At 33.5% G+C, this 18,311-nt stretch overlaps 1 protein-coding gene across 1 annotated transcript in view; it reads left to right on the top strand.

Annotated features, from left to right (window-relative positions):
• The first annotated feature begins 630 nt into the window (after positions 1-630).
• LOC128234650 (hemicentin-2-like) overlaps positions 631-18,311 on the top strand; it is a 63,406-nt gene continuing 45,725 nt past the window's right edge. The window contains exons 1-3 of the mRNA XM_052949017.1: positions 631-757; positions 3,502-3,867; positions 13,525-13,842. Of these exons, the coding sequence (XP_052804977.1) occupies positions 697-757; positions 3,502-3,867; positions 13,525-13,842 (745 nt within the window). The 5' untranslated portion in view covers positions 631-696. The remainder of the gene's footprint in view (positions 758-3,501; positions 3,868-13,524; positions 13,843-18,311) is intronic.

The following is an 18,311-nucleotide window of genomic DNA, read 5'->3' as shown; positions in this document are numbered from 1 at the left end:
GCATAAGAGCAATTTAAAGGTAAAGCACACATATGTGACACTTGATCGCTTAACTCCTCATAGCTATTATAACGCTATACTGTGCCTACTTACATACATTTTCAAAATGAGGTTGTTTATGAAAAGTTTGGACTAGTTCAATTTAGATATGTAGTATTTAACATGTTTATCAACCATATAACGCTAAGAAGGAAGTAAACGAACACAGAACGTATAATATCCCTATCGGAAATGTGGTGGTGTTTGCAGTTTATACTCCGGGTCCCGGCCTGAGCACATTGAAGGGTCCCAGAGTGACAGTTCGACCACCGCACACCTATCCTGGGCAGAACCAGTACTAGGTGCCTTCACCTCTGCAAGGAACTGACAACTTCTGTACATGCCATGGGCAGTGGTACAGTGCGAATGGTCGTAGAAAGGATTTCATAACCAATCACAACAGAAGTGACCTGGCCCGCCCGGGAATCGAACCCGGGTTGTCCGATTCAGAGTCCAACGCTCTACCGATTGAGCTAACCGGGCGGACGGTTCTATCGGAAATGTTAAATTATGGCAAGTATAAACCTATTCAGACATCTATGATGCGGAAATTATTTCAAGCTCATGTACTCTTGCATTTAAAACTTCCCGATTCAGCTTAACATTTGTAAGATAAAACACACATATGTGAAATTGATAACGAAATGTTATACTGTCATGGTTATTGAAACCTTCATAGTGATCTTTGTGATAATGTTAGTGCATAGGATACATTCAGGTATGTGGAAAACACTATCAATAACAATATTATGATAAGTGCTTGAAAAGTAAGCTTTTGGTATAAATATCGATTTGTGAAGGTATTCAATATAGGTCTGAACTCGACTTTATAAATCATTATTAAACATTTCAATATTCATAAGATTGTCTTTCGATTGTTCTTAAGATATAAGGAATTACCTAAATCTGGAGTTTGTAACTTAAACTTTATAAGGAATTATTCTATGTAATAAAATCAGTGCTGTCTATCAAGAAAATATTTAATCACAAGCTTTAATTTGTTTCCGGTTTAATATAGCCGTCACGTATGTTTCTATATAACACAAGTGTAATACAGCATTATATTTCAATTGGTCAAAACATATATAACGAATCATATTTATTGGCGAAAATAAATGCTTAATTTGCAAATGCTCGCAATTATCACGTTGTTTCTTGTATTTATGATGAACTTTTAATTGAATACAGTAGTACACTTTCCTTATTTAGCTTCACACGAAAGCGTGGTATTTCGTAAGCAGTTTTTTTTCTGATAGCGATGTATGCTTAAGCGTAATGAGAGAAGTTCGATTGATTTATAGCAAGATGAAAATTGTTTTTTGTCTCATCAACTGTCATGATTTATATTTTGCTTGCTTGTGTGTCGGCACAACATGTAAATCAGTCTCTAAGTCAGTGGTTAAAGCCTATGATTACAAAACCTTGTACGATCAATTAAATCTCTGATGATCTCTCTCTTTTATATGGCGAATTCCGTTTCCTGCAATTTAATTGTCTTTTTAAATTTTATTTGAAATAATGGTCGAAAATAAATCACACATGGACGACGCATCTTAATTTGTCAAAGGATTTTTCTCACCTTCCCAATGAACACCAGTTAAATTGACTATTCATAAAGGTAAGCATAAACGAAACACATTTTTATAATCTCTGTGTTAGATTAGAATCGTTTTCAATTGTTTCAAACTATAGCAAATCATATTATATTTCGAATGGCGAGCACTAAAATATTTGTTTTCTTCGCCAATCGCCAAAATATAAGCCTGCGGTTCGCGGTAATAAACTTTTAGAACTCAAACTGAAAGAAACAACTATCTTCTATGCTCTCTGTGATGACTATGTCAAATAAATTTCGATCTTATGATCTTGTATCAAATCTCAACAGATTGACCCTTTTATAGAGAACACATTTAAAGTGCATACGTTATATTCATTCGCATGACTCGTATCCTTGAACAAGGAAACAAATAAGAATAATTTTACACCTTATCGAAGATGCATTATTATAAAGAACCAATTTGTGATTTTAGAATTTCACTGCTTTTCAATATAAGCTCGGTAGGTTCCATGTTTTAGCAAACACCTATGTAATGGTATCAATATGACTAGCTGTAACCATACACAAGTGTTTTATAGTCTAAATTTATCGGTGGAAATGAGCAGCTTTATTATTAATCAATGTCATATTCTTGGCCTGACTGTATTGTAACGTTATTGTAAGCTTGTATGTATTTAATATAATATTTTCATCAAAACCAATGCCTATTTCTACCAGTTATAAAGGTTACTGTCGTCTTTTTACAAGTTCCTTGATCAAAGTAATGTGTATTATTCCGGTTTAATGTTGCTTTTGTCAATGACAATGTAGTTTGGCCATATTAGTATTAACTTATAAAATCGTATTAGATTCACACTTTCAATAATTTGAAAGACTTTTTACGAATGTAAGACCAAATAAGGTAGGTATGCATTTTTATTATCTTTCTAAATGTTTAAATGTTTCTTTAATTACTGATAAAACTGTAGCATTTTTTATTTCTTAACGAACGTATTCAAACTTTGTGGCCAGTCGCTAGTTTTTGTGTTGAACAACTGATTGACATTCTTCGCCGTAAATTATCTCCAACAATGATACTAAGACTATATAAAATTAGTTAAGGCATATGTTTTTCAGTAAATGGTTACTAGATACAATACAGTGTCACTCTATGCAACCAGCATCATAACATGTATACATTCAAATATTCATATATTGATTTCGGATAATAATAAGTGTAAAACATTATCCCGATATATTTACACCTACACTTTCCTTCCTTAAATAAATTGCCTCTCAGCAATTGCGATTATCATCCGATGAACGCAACATCTTTGGATATGTTCGAATCGTGAGTAATCGCATAACAATAAACATGTATATTGAACATTATTCATCTTGTTATTGTTTGTTTTGTGTCAGCAGACCCCATAGTACTTAAATCAGCATGTTAGAAAGTGTAAATTTATGATATGGTTAATGTATTGTTCTCAATAGTGTTTCAATTTTACGTTTAAAAGTGATTTGAAGTGATGGATTTATTCCCGCATTATTGTGACGTCATTTGAAAAACTGTTTTCCGGTTACGTTCGGGTTGTTCTATATACAGAACGGGTGAGAAATAATTACTGATAGTTTTTTTTAAATGAAATGAAGTATGTTATTACAATTTTTGAATGCAATAATGAAATATTGGTGTAAATATAAGTAATGAATTGCGTAATTTCGGGGATATGTACGCAATTGGGCTGGTCAAAGTACGTGTTGACTCCACACACTTTAACCAGCTCAATTGCGTTCATACCCAGATATTGACATCTATCCCGCAATTCACTTCTTAAATCATCAATATTATTTCAGCAAAACGTTAAGTTTTAATTACAAAACGTAAATAAAGAATAGTGTTTATTATTTTGTTTTTCAAGGTGCTGAAGCCCAGGTTATCACGTTATCTCCGAGCTCTCCCACCGTGACACAGTACAGTCCTCTGACACTGACCTGTGAAGCACTAAGCACAAACACAGAATATGTAATATGGAATAGGCGCGAAAGAAGTAATTCTGCTTTCGTTGTCGGAACGATCTACATAACTGGTGACAACAACTGTTCTCCTCCAATTGTTGAGTTTGCACCAAACTCCACACTATACAACTACGCCTGTCCTGCTACAAACAGACTCACGCTTACAATTAGGAACGTGTCAAGGACGGAGAACGGGGACAGATGGAGTTGCCAAGTTCAAGTCGACGGAACACAAGCAAACAGCCTGGAAGTAGCAATTACAGTGCAAGGTAATCAACTTTTGTATTGTTCTATTTGTTCTGTTTTATTCATTCTACATCGCTATCATATTTGTTTGAATATCGATTCAAGTTTGACTTATCCATGTCAAATATAATCAATAATAATAATAATAATAATAATAATAATAATAATAATAATAATACTAATAATAATAATAAAATTCTTCTTCTTCTTTTTCTTCTTATTATTATAAGAATGTAAAATATTGCGAAGCAAACTGAAAATTACAAGCATTTAAGTCCAAATTCGTCCAGGCATACTTGTACGCTGATGGGTCGATCACTGACTGGTTTCAATATTTATATAAAAAACTACAGAAACAAGCTCAATAGCAAAACGTTTAAAGGTTAACCCCGTTTAGTGGCACAGGGTATTTGCAAAGACATAGATCACAAAAACAAATCATAAACACAAAACATTAAACAGCACATAACTCCACAAACCACAGAGTGTATATAAACTGATCTAAATAAAATACGCTACATGGAAAAACGTTTATGTATTTCTCGCGAATTTTTAAATTATTGTTAATTTGCAAACAGATGTGTTTTTTTCTCTTGTTCACGCACAAAACAAATTCACGCTCCAGTACACATCATTAAAGTTATATGTGGTTCAGCGCACGTTTTGCACGTGCTACTTATGCAACTATACCATGCAGTTTTTTAACACTGAAAAACAAATGTATTCCCGGACAATGATTTACAGAACGATTTTTGGACAAACGTTGTGCTTCTTTTAATAATTTACGATGCCGTGAATGAATTTCGTGCTAGGATTTTTGGCAAAGTTATAGTGAAGACGTACACAAGAAGCCATCGCTAGATGTTGTAACGTGCCTCGTTTGACAATATCACACTTAGTACAGCGGTTAAATGGAACAGGGTGTGTGTTAGACAGGCGTGACGTCAGCACGTCACGATAATATCATACGTACTCGTCATCTCGATCGTTTTGTTACAGCGCGTTTAACGTCGAATGTTATTGTAGGCAGTAGAGGAAGGACTATCAACCGCAACACAGTAAGAAATCGGCTTCTAGAGCGGAGCATACGCTGCAGGAGACCGTTCCGCGGCATGTTTTTTATGGGAAGTCACCGTCGAATTCGACGTTAGTGGACGGTCGACAATCGTACTCGTCGATGTTGTATCGTGATATTTAGTGATAAATCACGATTTAAAATATTTAATGCTGACGGAAGATTGTGGGTAAACAGACAGCGTTAGGAACGCAACGCACGTAACTGCATATTGTATAGTTTAATGCAGTAAGTATGCATAATATGGTCATGTTTTTGAAACACATTAAGGAATTAATTCTACATGATGAGAATATTGTTTTCAAGAGATAAGTTTCACAATAGAAATTAATATCATGTTAATGTTGAAAAATTGATATGAAAAATGACATATGTTTGCAAACAGAACATGGAAATGTACAACATAGCAAATGAAAAGCGTTTTGTACAAACGAGTAGTATAATGTTTTATTTGCATAACAAAATCAATGTAAAGATGAAATAAATTCAGTAAATGTCTGTGTTGTAAATATGTATGTGAGCAAACTATGCATGTTTTGATGAGTTTGGCAATAAACCCATGTGTAAATGCACATGTAATATGTATTAACATTATCAACATATGTACTGAAAAAACATGTATAAATGTATGAATGAAACATTTAGTTTCAATGTGTTATCTTATAATCAGTGATTATGCACCACTTCAATAAAAGTATCAGCATAAAGCAGCAACTGGTTAAAAATGCACACATAAATTATTAAGCACTGCTGGCATGATGCTAAAACAGCAATTAGATTAACAAAAAATACATGTACAAGCAATATCAATCAGTCTAAAATATATGTTGAAAGTGCACTCTTGATATAAGCAATAGCTGCCAACACTGTTGTTAAAATGAGGAAAACATGAACATAAAATAAACTAAAATATTGCAACTCTGTAAAGAATGCAAAGTCAATATTTTGAATCTTACACACCTGACTTTAATTTATTAAATAAAGACACATGGAAATAAATAAGCATAACATGTATGTGAAAAACATGTAAACAATAAATTATCCATCTTAAAAATGAGAATGTGGTAGTTATGATGCAGATGAACATATGTTTACATGCCAAAACAACAAAGCTACATATCCCAAAACATGTATTGTTTTTGTTGGCTAATTTCAGTGTGAAATACACGAACTGGTCATGAGTGAAACTAATATCTTACTGAAGGCTACAGTGGACTTCTTTTACTAACATTCAGCGTAAGAATACTTTTATAAACACAATAATTTAGGAATGTAATTGAAATACTTAACAGAATAAAACACAATTCTGAACAGAATGTAAACATATGGTGTAAATATATTTAGAAAAAAATCAGTAATTGTCTGTGTAGAAAAAAGTAAGTGAGCAAACAGTATGTTAAGGGTGACAATAATCTATACATCATGTAACATGTATTTACATTATCAACATAAAATGGGCAGACTTGTAGAATAGTATCATTAAAACAATCAGATACAATGTGTAATCAGTGTTTTGTACAATTATTCCATAAAAATTGTTTATGTTCATGTATATATATATATATTTCATTAAAACATTTTAAAATAGTAAAGTAAACCTGACCATTAGGGGATTTGCATTCATTGCAAGCAACATGTCAACATACCCTGCTGAACATGTATACCAAATTATCTGAACAGCCATTCAATTTATATGACAAAGTAACAGAGCAGACGCAACCACCTTAACTCAATGTATGTACATGTAAACAACATTTCCTTACAATCACAGTCATGGGACCTTGTCTATAAGATTTGGATGTGGGAATTGCATAGGATACCTAGGCAAAGATAGCTACTACTTGCTCAATCAGCTTTTATATTAAATTATGGTGTCAAGCCATTTGAAAGAGCAAAATTAAATAATTGATAGGAATGACAAATTAACTGGATTGATCTACCCTTGTATATTGAATTTTCAGTATTGTGCGAAGCGATTCTGATCAATTAATGTCAAAACAAAGTTGATGGCCAATCCCAAATCATTATTATTGTTTTATGTTCAAAAGAATGTCACGCTTAAAAAGAAATTACCTTCAAGTTACCACCATGTAAACATTGATGTTGATGAAGTGTAACTTTTGCCCAAATATCAACTTCATCCAGCATCATATCATAGCTACTTTCTCTCCTCAGACTTTGATGGTGCACATAGTCTTCCTGAAACCAACATTTCAGTATTCATTGCATCATACAGCATATTAGACTAGGAAGAAACATGAACGATGGCCAAAAAGGGAATGATGTGCTTCTAGTATTTCAACACAAACTTAATTCATATATCCGAACATTTGGATAACTTTGTTTATATTTTATCAACAAAGCATTAAAGGCTAATATTTAATAAATAATTTGTCTGTCATGTTATACTTCATTTGAATAATGATAAGAATTGAACTGGAAGTGTTTTTTAAACAGACAAGGTCATGAAATCTTCATTTTTTAACTCAATATAGCATAACTCTATTCCTGATTTTTCCCCAGTTGTTTGTCTAATAGCTGAGATATAGCATGTACATATTCTAGGAAATGGCAGACTTAATCTTAGCGTGACGAAGCATAAGGACACACATTTGATCGAAAATATATTATTTTCCATATATTGTTTCGTAGATGAAACAAGTTGATTTAAATCACAAATGGAACTGATTCCGTAATATATGTGATAATGTTACCTATATAAAACTGGTGTAGCCTAACATTATTTTGAGATCACACGCTCAATGGCCTTTGTCTAATTTTGAAACCATACCTGAGCCTAATGGATGCACACGATACTTTGCAAGAGAGGACAGTTGTTCCTGAAGAGGCACCGCTTCTGCACAGTATGGTTGACCAGGAATTGTCCCCGACCCACATGCATTGGTGTTTTTCAGTCACCTATGTGACATCCATTGTAACTTCTCCTGATCACATCCTTTAACGCAATACTATGTTAGTGACTATACACTGTTGCCTGCGGCACCAACAGCAAGTGTCAGTTACATCTTGGCCTCATCTCTAGCCTCCATCGACACTCGTTCAGGCTTATTGAAGGGCGTTGGATCACTGTGATCTAACAAGTCATCTATGGATGACATCTGAAAAAGGCATTGTGCAGAGCTGAATTATTTACATGTTACAAAAAATATAGGATGGAAAAACATTAAAACTTACAGGAAATGCTTGGAACATAGTACATTTTTATGCAGCAAAAGATAAGTTAAAGCCTGATATCAATGAAGCAAATTCAAATTGGTATTCATTAAGTAAAACTTGCAAATAATCTGTGGCACATCAAGTGAAAATCAAACTAATTGTATTTTGTGGCACTTATAGAAAGTTATCTTTTCATAATTGAAATCATTATTAGATATCATCCAATTTAAAAGTTGCATCAGATATATTTGATTTATCAATGAACTAGCCATTCACCAGTCAGTTGTAACCACGGCACCCACGATCCAGGGGATAGCAGTGGAAATGGGCAATGTTTTCATCTTCCAGGTGGCACCGCGGTGTGAATGCCAAGTAGGTGTGGCGAATTTGTTTTTGGCCAAACATAGCGGGAAATGTAACTTCTTTAGGATTTTCCCGGGATATCGGGGCATTTGGTAGGGATTTTACCTGCAGTCTCCACAGGACGGGGATTTCACCTGGGATTGGCTGAAATAAAAAGTCAAAGACCCTGCTATTCATGTTTTCATCATTGACTGTTGGATTAAATATACTGCTGCACTCTCACAGTAAGACAAATTTTCTCTTTTTGTCATGAAATTAACCGAACTTTGTGTAAATATCTGGAAATCAGTAAAATGAGACAGGTAACAAAATATCAGATTGCAATTTTTGATATATTCATTCGAAATTTAAAGTTGTTGGCTAAAAGCGTTACTATTCAAGGAAAATGAGTCTTTTGGCATGAAATATCAATTTCGTAAATACAAAAACTGTGATCTTATTCTTTGTAAACAATCTTATTTAGTAGCTCCCCAGTCATATATACAAATTTTCGCTCATTCTAAGATCAAAAATATAAAAAATAATAGTCAAAATGATCCATTTGTGATAGTGCAGCTTTAAGGTTGCATCACAACAATTTGATTCATCATCGTAATCATTATCAAATATAACCTCACTGCACAACAATGGGTCACGAATGTTCCAAGAAATTCATAAAAACGTAGATCTCGAATGCATAATAAAACAAAACAAAGCATGTAAACAATGTACGTCTTTGCAATTTGCTCGATGGACATAACAAATTGAAATTTCAGACACAGATTGAAATTAACATTCAGGGTCATTATTCAGACCGTTCTATGTAGGTCACAAACATAAACAACAGGTATTTGCACAAGGAACCATCTAACGTATGATTTACCAAGACAGTCCAAAAAAAATCATGCTAATAAACCGTTAAACATTTCGTGAGTTACGATCAAATACTAACAATACACAATCACTCGACTTGATGTTTAAATGGCGACGATTGTGAATTCAGTGCTCATTACCGGCGCATTAATATATTCAATATGCCTGATCGATATGTGTCTTCAAAACACATTCACCTTTTTAGTACATTTGTTTCTCATTTAAATATTGTTTACATGTCCATTCATTTTTAAGGAATTTTAGAATTGTTTAGCATCAATTTATACATTATAGTTGTAACTACTTCTTACCGATTTACAACTGTAACAATACTCATAGTTTTTTGCCGTTTCTTAGCGGTTGCGAATGTATACATTGTCGTTATTTTCGGATTTTTTTTAGCTGCATTTCCAAAAATATGGAAAATGTTCCAGTTCATATATACATTACTAAACATCATTTCAGATTTTTTTGAAATTTTAAAATGTCATGGGTATTCAGGCATTGACAGAGCGTACTTTTTTACCGCTTTACCGTATAACGATTTGTAGTAAGAATCTGATATGCCTACTATGAACGTTGATCCTGAAGGGCCTCCGTTCAACTATGTATGTTTAGAAAGGATTGTTACGTCCCTCCCGCATTGTAATGGTCAGTAAAATGTAAATTTACTGGGGGTTTAAACCAGTTTGCGTGCACAACCTCACTCTTATCCCAACAATCCTGAATAAAGTAAAAACGTAAAACTAAGGTAAATCTTATCAAAGTATGCATTAACTTGAGGGAACTTAAAAATAAAACAAATGATAATAAACTAATAGGCAAATCACATGTACTTCAGTGATTAGGGATCCCAACTATTTATCTATCTGCAGACGAAGGAATACAATTCAGAGTACCTAATGCAAAAACTGTTCAAAGATACGATGCAGTTATTGTTTGAAACTATGAGCATCACACACAGTCTGCCTTAACAAATAAAAGGTTTAAAACTGTGTGATCATAGAGTTTCATAATAAAAAGCATCACATTCAATTTTACACGGACACACGAGTAATATTTCAAGGATACTATTATGCATTTCATAGATATTTCAAACGACATTCAACCATCTTGTCAAAGTCATTCTTTATAGGCCGGTGTGTTAATTCATAGATTCTTTTTAAATATAGTTCTTCACTTAAATATAATACGTACAGGATACATGCATAGTGTGTATTTCTTATCACGAACATGCAATATCAATACAATCACTTAGATTTGAAGTATATAGATATACCTCTTAGCTCTATGCTTATAAATATTCTTAAATAAAAGCAAACAAGACAAAATGCTTTTGCCAGACGATTAACTGTGTCAAATGTTCCAAATACAAATATGTATTTGGTGTGTCATCAGATATACATTTATACAATTTAAAACCACGCTAACATTTTTAAACTACTGAGCTAGTTACAAAACAAACAATACTTCTCAATTGTGACATAAATCCAAAATAGCAGCAGAGATAAATTCACTCTTTAGAAAAAATCACTATTTAAACGTGTGCACAGTTGTCCCTTTCAGTCGTTAAAGGTGCTAGACACAAGATGGTCCCCAAATCGCCAAATACATTATTTCCACAAGATCAGCCTTGAATGGTCAATATGAGTTAATATGGGGCCGACAGTATATCATGTAAAATGATAAAAATATATTTTGTCGCTGTCTCAGCTGAGTTTAACCGTTTAATAATGTCGCATAATGGTTTTTAAATTTATTTAAACGTGTACATTTAGCATGTGATTAGTACGTAAATTGTATATACTTACAGAATAGTTTGAAACTGAAATAATTATGCTGTTTTTTATCAATCATTAATTTGTGAAAAATGGCATGAACTTTAAGAAGGGCGTCCTATAGAATGACCACGTTCGTATGCACAAATGCCTTGTGCGTGTAGACGCATACCATATTATATATATCATTAGTAATCTGAATCGCATAAGACAATACTTTCTTCGCTTTTATACGACACTCTCGAAAGTACAAGTCTGAGCTCTTCTTCTAAATCTTTGTCTAAAACAAACCAGACAGAATTCTTTCACCAATCGTGTTATTGTAGAAGAAGAAAAAACGAGCTGGGAAATGTCATTCGAATATTTAGCCTTAAACTTGCGACTCTTACAATCTATTTTAGATTTTAATCTACAAAACAGCCATAGCAACCATGTATAATTAAACAACGGTCAGAAACAGCAGAGTGTGCTGCTTTTGTTGCACCGCCAGAGCGTAACGAATGTATGCTTCCAGATACTTCACTTTTGAACAAACACCGCCGAACTAGATTATTTCTAAGCGGTATATCCTTGTATATCAATTTGCTCCTGGTAAAAACCAAGGCCGACTATATAAATTGTCAGAAGACGTGGTTTGTCCAGAATCCTAATATTATACAAGATAAAACCAAGCGGCAGTATTTCCTCAACAAATAACAATTCCGTTCAGAAACTTCGAAGAAAAATATATATGTACATCAAGTAAATCAACTCATTGTTATGTTAATAACTCGAATATGCTTCAACAAACATATACATAAATCTAACAAGTAAATCTGTATTATGAACATATTTGTTACACATTTGAAATTAAGGAAAGGATTCTATCTTAACGAATGATTTCAAACAAGATCCTTTTAACAGTATCAAAAAAAAATAATTCTGAACAAATCTTTGTAAAATCGGATAAACTGTGTTCGAAAGCCAATACACCATCATAGACAACATATTATAATGAATGTATCCTTAAAGTGTCTAGAAAACCCTTTTGTTTGTACATAATGTTTGCAACTGCATGATTCTCTAAACAAAATTTGTTCAAATGCTGATAATAAATTTCTACGGTCAAACACGGGACGAGTCTTACCATTTTTGCTGTACGCTACCGTAAGCGATTTGATCACGTGTGGGGGTTTTGCCACTGATAAAGGCTTTAGTATAAAGCATAACAGACATAACCATTTCCTCTTGTTGTAATCAAGTGTGCATAACAAGACTTAAATCTTCAAACCTGAGATTAAATGTCAGATTGTTTTGTTTTTCATTTGCAGACGTTTACAAACTCAATCATCATTAGAATAGATGTGTTTACTTACAGTACAAAACAGAGTGTTACATATCTGTCTATTATCAGACACTGCTGTCTAACCGCCCTGTAGTGTAATCGCTGAAATCGAAAATTGCCGCACTGGAAACCAACGACTGGACGCCTGGGAGCGGCCGGACACGGCACTGTTGACACAGGAGAAGTCCTCAAATACGGGATGCAATTTATTGACCGAGCACGCCATTCTTCCAGAAACTTCCGGTTGGCCTTGAGTTGCGTATAAGATATGTTCCTCTCGTCGTCGGAATCCTCGGCGCGGAGATGCACCTCGTTCTCCTGCTTTCCAGCCATGCTATAAGCTGTCAGTTCAAAGTTTCTTGAGATTCTGCACGTTTGCCTTGAACTGTGATACTTTTCCTTTTATACCTCATTTCAACTAGCCTACACATGATATTTAACACGACAATTGAAATATATATGTATTGAATTGAAACAATATTTAAAAGCAGAAAAAATAATTTCAATATTTTTTTCAGAATTGTCAAAAGCACATTTTCAATTTAAAGAGTCATGCCGACAAGCGGAGAATCCAGAACTCGATGCGCACTAAAAGGCCGTCGTCCGGTAGAGTTACCACGCACTAGTTCAAAGAAACAAAAATCATACTGTCACGAATTTACCCAAACAACATTTGAAGAAGTAGAACCCTCACACTCTATTAAATAAATAAGAAAGATTTGGTTACAAACCTTAGTATGGCACAATGAAAAAAACATACATGCTTTTCATGCATTCACTTTAAACATTGATAACGTCAATGCAAGTACATTCCTAACGCATACAACAGAGACTATAATCACAGTAAAACAAGTGTTTCAATTTATATTAGTTTGTATAACGTCTTAACACTGACACCCCCCTCCCTCGGTCCAGACCCTTTAAATCTGTAAGCGAACTCAAAAAGAAGATTTTGTTCCCGAAATCGTACGTTTGCGACAGTGTGTTTATAATTTCTGAACGTTTATTTATACTTTTGAATACTAATGTATGGCAAACATTTGACAAGCTAGAAATCTCTGAGGAAATTTATGTCATGGATGGTACACATGCACACGTTTCTATTTTACAGTTGGCATTACTGATGTGACTTTATCTCCTGGAACCGACCCTATCAACGTGATAGTCAAAACCAAAACGACTTTGCAGTGCCGAACATCGGGTGGGTTACCTGCTGCCTCGGTCAAATGGTTCATCCAAAGGTCAGGCCAGGTGCAGGACGTAACTTCGCTCTCGACAAACACGTACAAAGAGGAGGAAAACCTCAACGTGACTCGGAGCACACTTAACTACACACCTGTAAAAGCTGACCAGAGTGGCCAGATATACTGTTCAGCAAACAATGTGGGAGTTGTGAAGAATTCTGCAAAGCAATCCATGAATGTATTATGTAAGCATATATTTATATATGTAAACCACACGTAACTTCACCTTACTAAATACTGACCACAGCAGTAAACTACATTGTTTAACCAACAGCGTCGATGTGGAAAGGGAAAAGAATACCAAACAATTGATTGAAAAAATAATGTTCTCTTGTCTCATTTGATTATTCTAATTTTTTTCTACTCAGTATGTACATAGACCATTTAAGTAATCTCGAAGAGAACAGTATATCCTTTTCAAAGGTGATTTAATTAAAACAGAGAGATACTTTTTCACTGCATCCTGTTGTTTGTTCAATTGTCAGGAATTTTGAAAAAAATCAACTCTTATAATGAGCTGATACTTTCATTCACTATATATATTCATTACTGTGTTGAACTCTTTCTCCTAGGACACATCTCGCTCTTCCCACTTTACTAACCAAATCAATCGACAGACAAGTAAAACGTTTCCCTGATAAACCAAAAAAGCTTGAAAACACATGTAATACGGAGAAGTTCTTTCCGAATCAGTGTAAATTCCTGTAGTGCAGATTTTGTTAACAGCTTAATTCTGAAAAATGCTTAATTTGAAATATTCCGGAAAATCATATGTTGTTTTTCCATTTTAGTTTATTGTAAAGATTTATTTCAATACATTTGTTCTAATTCCATCATACGATGGAAAGGTTATATGCTTTCTTTTTTGAATGAAAAACATCTTTAAAAACTGTCAGTACTAAATTTTATGCAGGAGTTAAAAGAATAAGCATACAGTAATATTACGAGCTCATCAAGCCAAATGCGACGTGACAATTTTAAAGGAAGGACATAATTGTTTAAGTATTTTACAGTTGATGTTATAGTTCTTCCTGGATAAGAAAGCATATTTATTTATAGTTTACAGTGAAAATTGTCGACCTGAATAACAACCGGGTTTCTTGAAAAACACAAAACAAATTCCAATTCAATTTGCCATCAGCATGTCTCCAACACGCAAAAGGTGCTCATGCAACAAAAATAACGATTAATCAGCGGTGTTGCCATCCCATTCTGCTTTAAGGCGTAGCATCATAAGGTAGGATGTCACTGGTACTTGATCTCAATGATCTATATATATATATATATGCGAAACATGACGTATAGCTTTTTTCAGTGCCTTCCAGTTGATTTTCAACTCGGCATTATCAATTTATCTGACCTAGCCAAAGACGGTACTTGATCCAATAACCATTTCGACAAACGATCTTTTATATGCTTACTAATTTGAACATACGGAATAAACATATACCGCAACGATGCGAACCTGGCAACCGCTAATGGTTTGAATAATGATTCTTAACGTCACTTTCAAGTGGTTATACACTGTTTACATAATGTATTAAATAATACGGGCTTGACGTCCAGCGCGCAGCGCTCGACTATATGTCATAAACGGCTCACATGAAAGAACTACTTCCTTTCTTTGCAAGAGTTATGGGTATCTTTATTTAGGAATACACTGAATCCAGAAAAGCTTGTCATGCATTACCCAAAGAGGGCTCTTCTAGGTCGGGAAGCTAATTTTACATGTTTTGGGCAGGGTCTGACCCCGTTTACCAATAAAAATCATTACGGAAACACCCGGGGTGCATGTACATTCTACATTGTGACTTATTTTTTATCGGAAGTTATGTTTCATTACTTTACGATAACTTAAGGTATAAAGTTGCTTTGTCATTTAAACTATTATTGCTAATTATGATTTAATGAAATGTCTTTGAAACAAACTCTTTATGGACTAAGATTTACATGTATTTAGCCCCATTTTACGTAAGCAATCACCACATGTCATTCAATATAAATGCTTACCTAATCAGATACCTATTTTAGACACCCAATCATTTATCACATCGGCGCCACTCTTTCCGTCAACTTCGTCTGCATTGTTGTAATATATGATTTTCTACGACCCTACGTCGATTTCATTAATGATTTCAGTGGGTTCTGTGTATTTTGACAACCAATACACATAGGGGTGTGGAATTTAATCCATTCTCTAATCATTTAAGAAAAGTTTTAAAAATACAAGCGGTGGACCAAGGCCAAACCCTTAACATCTGACTGTACAGAACATCGACGGGAACTACGTGTATTCAAAGGTAAACGGTGCAGTTGTTAAACGCTTAAATAAAGTCTGGAGAGAAGCTTGAAATTTAATTTTAGATTGCTCAAGGTCGGTAGATATCAATTGCAAAGCAGCTTTTTCCTACCACGTGTTACTTATTTCCAGTTATTGTCATATGTAAACATAGCCAATCTTTCAACCAAATACCTTTCAAAGTTTCTATATCAGTTGATGTTTGTGATCACGTTGTATTTTCTGTTATATTCACGTATTGAATAGTTAAGATATATAGGGCCGAATTCAGAACACTCTCACTCACACTCAATGAGTCAATCCTCTGTGATCACATAACGATCCAGATATTTTTGAGTGAAAGGTATATTCGTATTCACAGGTGTGAGTGAGACTCAAGTGTTTTGCGTGAGTGCTCGGCTAGGCCACTTGAACAGCCCTCGAGGGTTGGTTGTGAATACGAATTGAATGAGTGTGAGTGATAAATGTACATGACAAGTAGAAAAGGTTAAATATAGCAGATTGTGGAACAAATAATTGACATCCTCGTTCCCACCCGTATGAAATTTTCAGCAGGAATCCGGCCAGAATTTGGCAGGAAAGTGGCAGGAATATCATATTTACGCTCGTAATCTGGCAGTAATTTATTTGTGGGCAGGAAAGTTATGTACCTGGACTGGAAATTCATTCATTTACGTACGGAAAATATACAAAATATTACAAAATTACGGTTGGAAACTGATTCTGGCCGTAATTTCAAACTTAGAATATTTCTGAAATACTTTTCACTGCTAAAACAGAGTAAGTTTTACATGACACATGTAAAGTTCATTTTTCTGGCCGTAAATAGGGACTTCCATTTTTTTCTTAATGACATCAGAATTTGTCTTTATTTTTATTCTTATTATTAATATTATTATTTATTTATTAACATTTTTTATTATTATTATCATTATTATTATTATTATTATTATTATTATTATTATTATTATTATTGTTATTGTTCTTATTATTATTGTTTTCATTATTATTATTATTATTATTACTATTATTATTATTATTATTATTACTATTATTATTATTATTATTATTATTATTATTATTATTATTATTATATTTTCATTTCATAAGTTTAAGAAAGCACAAAAAGATAAACATAAAAAATGTACATTCTTGTTATTGGTTTATAACCTTATTAATGTTAATTGTTCTTCCTTACACACTATACACTTTTCTAAAGCAAAACATGAACATAAATAATTCAGTTTTGTATTCTTCAGAAATTAGAAGCCTTTTATCAGTGTGCTCTGTTAGTTTATTGACCAAGCTATTTCTCACAGTACACATTGTCTGGGCTTATCAGATTATCTAAGGTCAGGCAGAAATTTCAGTGAGTATGCAGAGAATCAGGGCTCAGTAGCCAATAAGATCAGTGGATTTCAAATGTTCAGGCGGTTTTCTGGTTTTCTTGATGTAAACAAGGCAGCCATGGTGATTTAACCTTCTGAAGATTTCTATTGTTTTGCTGGATATAATCCGGATCTCTCATGGTTTGAAGGTAAACACTTATTTCAGAATGAATCTTAAATTATATGTCATTCATTTTATCCTATTTGTTACATAATTATGAGTCTTTTAAAAAGTTATGCTATAGATAAGTAAAATAATGCTATTCCCCTTTCTGTGAGTTCATAACACATGGTATTTCAGATTGTATTTGTATAGAAAACATGGTCAGAACTTTACATTTGTATGTGGAAAAGGAAAATGTTTAAATTGAGTGTGTCATAAAGCCATATAAATGTACATGCATGCTACATTGCTTAATAAAAAGTAAAATATATAAATAACTTAAATAACTATCAACTTAAGAAACTGTAAGTGACAAGTCTGACAGTAAAATTGTGAGTTTTAATTATGTTTTTCTGTATATGTATGTTATTCTTTGTTAAAATGCTTGTAGATGGCTTTAATATTCAATGGCGAGGGAGAAAACAAGATCTGAAAGTAAAAGTTGGAGCATATAAAGCAGACCTTACCCTCATAGAAGGTTTGTGAAGGATTGTATTTTAATTCAGATAGAAATATATCTATATGGAAATCATGCTGTTTTTTGTAGTCTTATAGTTTTAAAGCAGTATTGTTACTCATGTAAAAAACAACAAAAACACATTTGTGATGAGTATGTAGTGGGTAATTAAAATGCAAGCTATGTTGATTGAATGTTTGCATTTGTGTGTTTTGTTGCATGTTTCTAGCCATTGCCCAGAGCCATAAAACAGGGTTTAACTGCTGGGCATGTCCTTGTCAACATATCCACCAATATGTATAAGTCCTGGTGGCTGTGTGGACAAGCCTGCTGTTTTCTAATATTTT

The sequence above is a fragment of the Mya arenaria genome, chromosome 5 (assembly GCF_026914265.1).
Source record: "Mya arenaria isolate MELC-2E11 chromosome 5, ASM2691426v1".
Classification (NCBI taxonomy): Eukaryota; Metazoa; Mollusca; class Bivalvia; order Myida; family Myidae; genus Mya; species Mya arenaria.
This window is presented reverse-complemented; position numbering and strand designations above follow the sequence as displayed.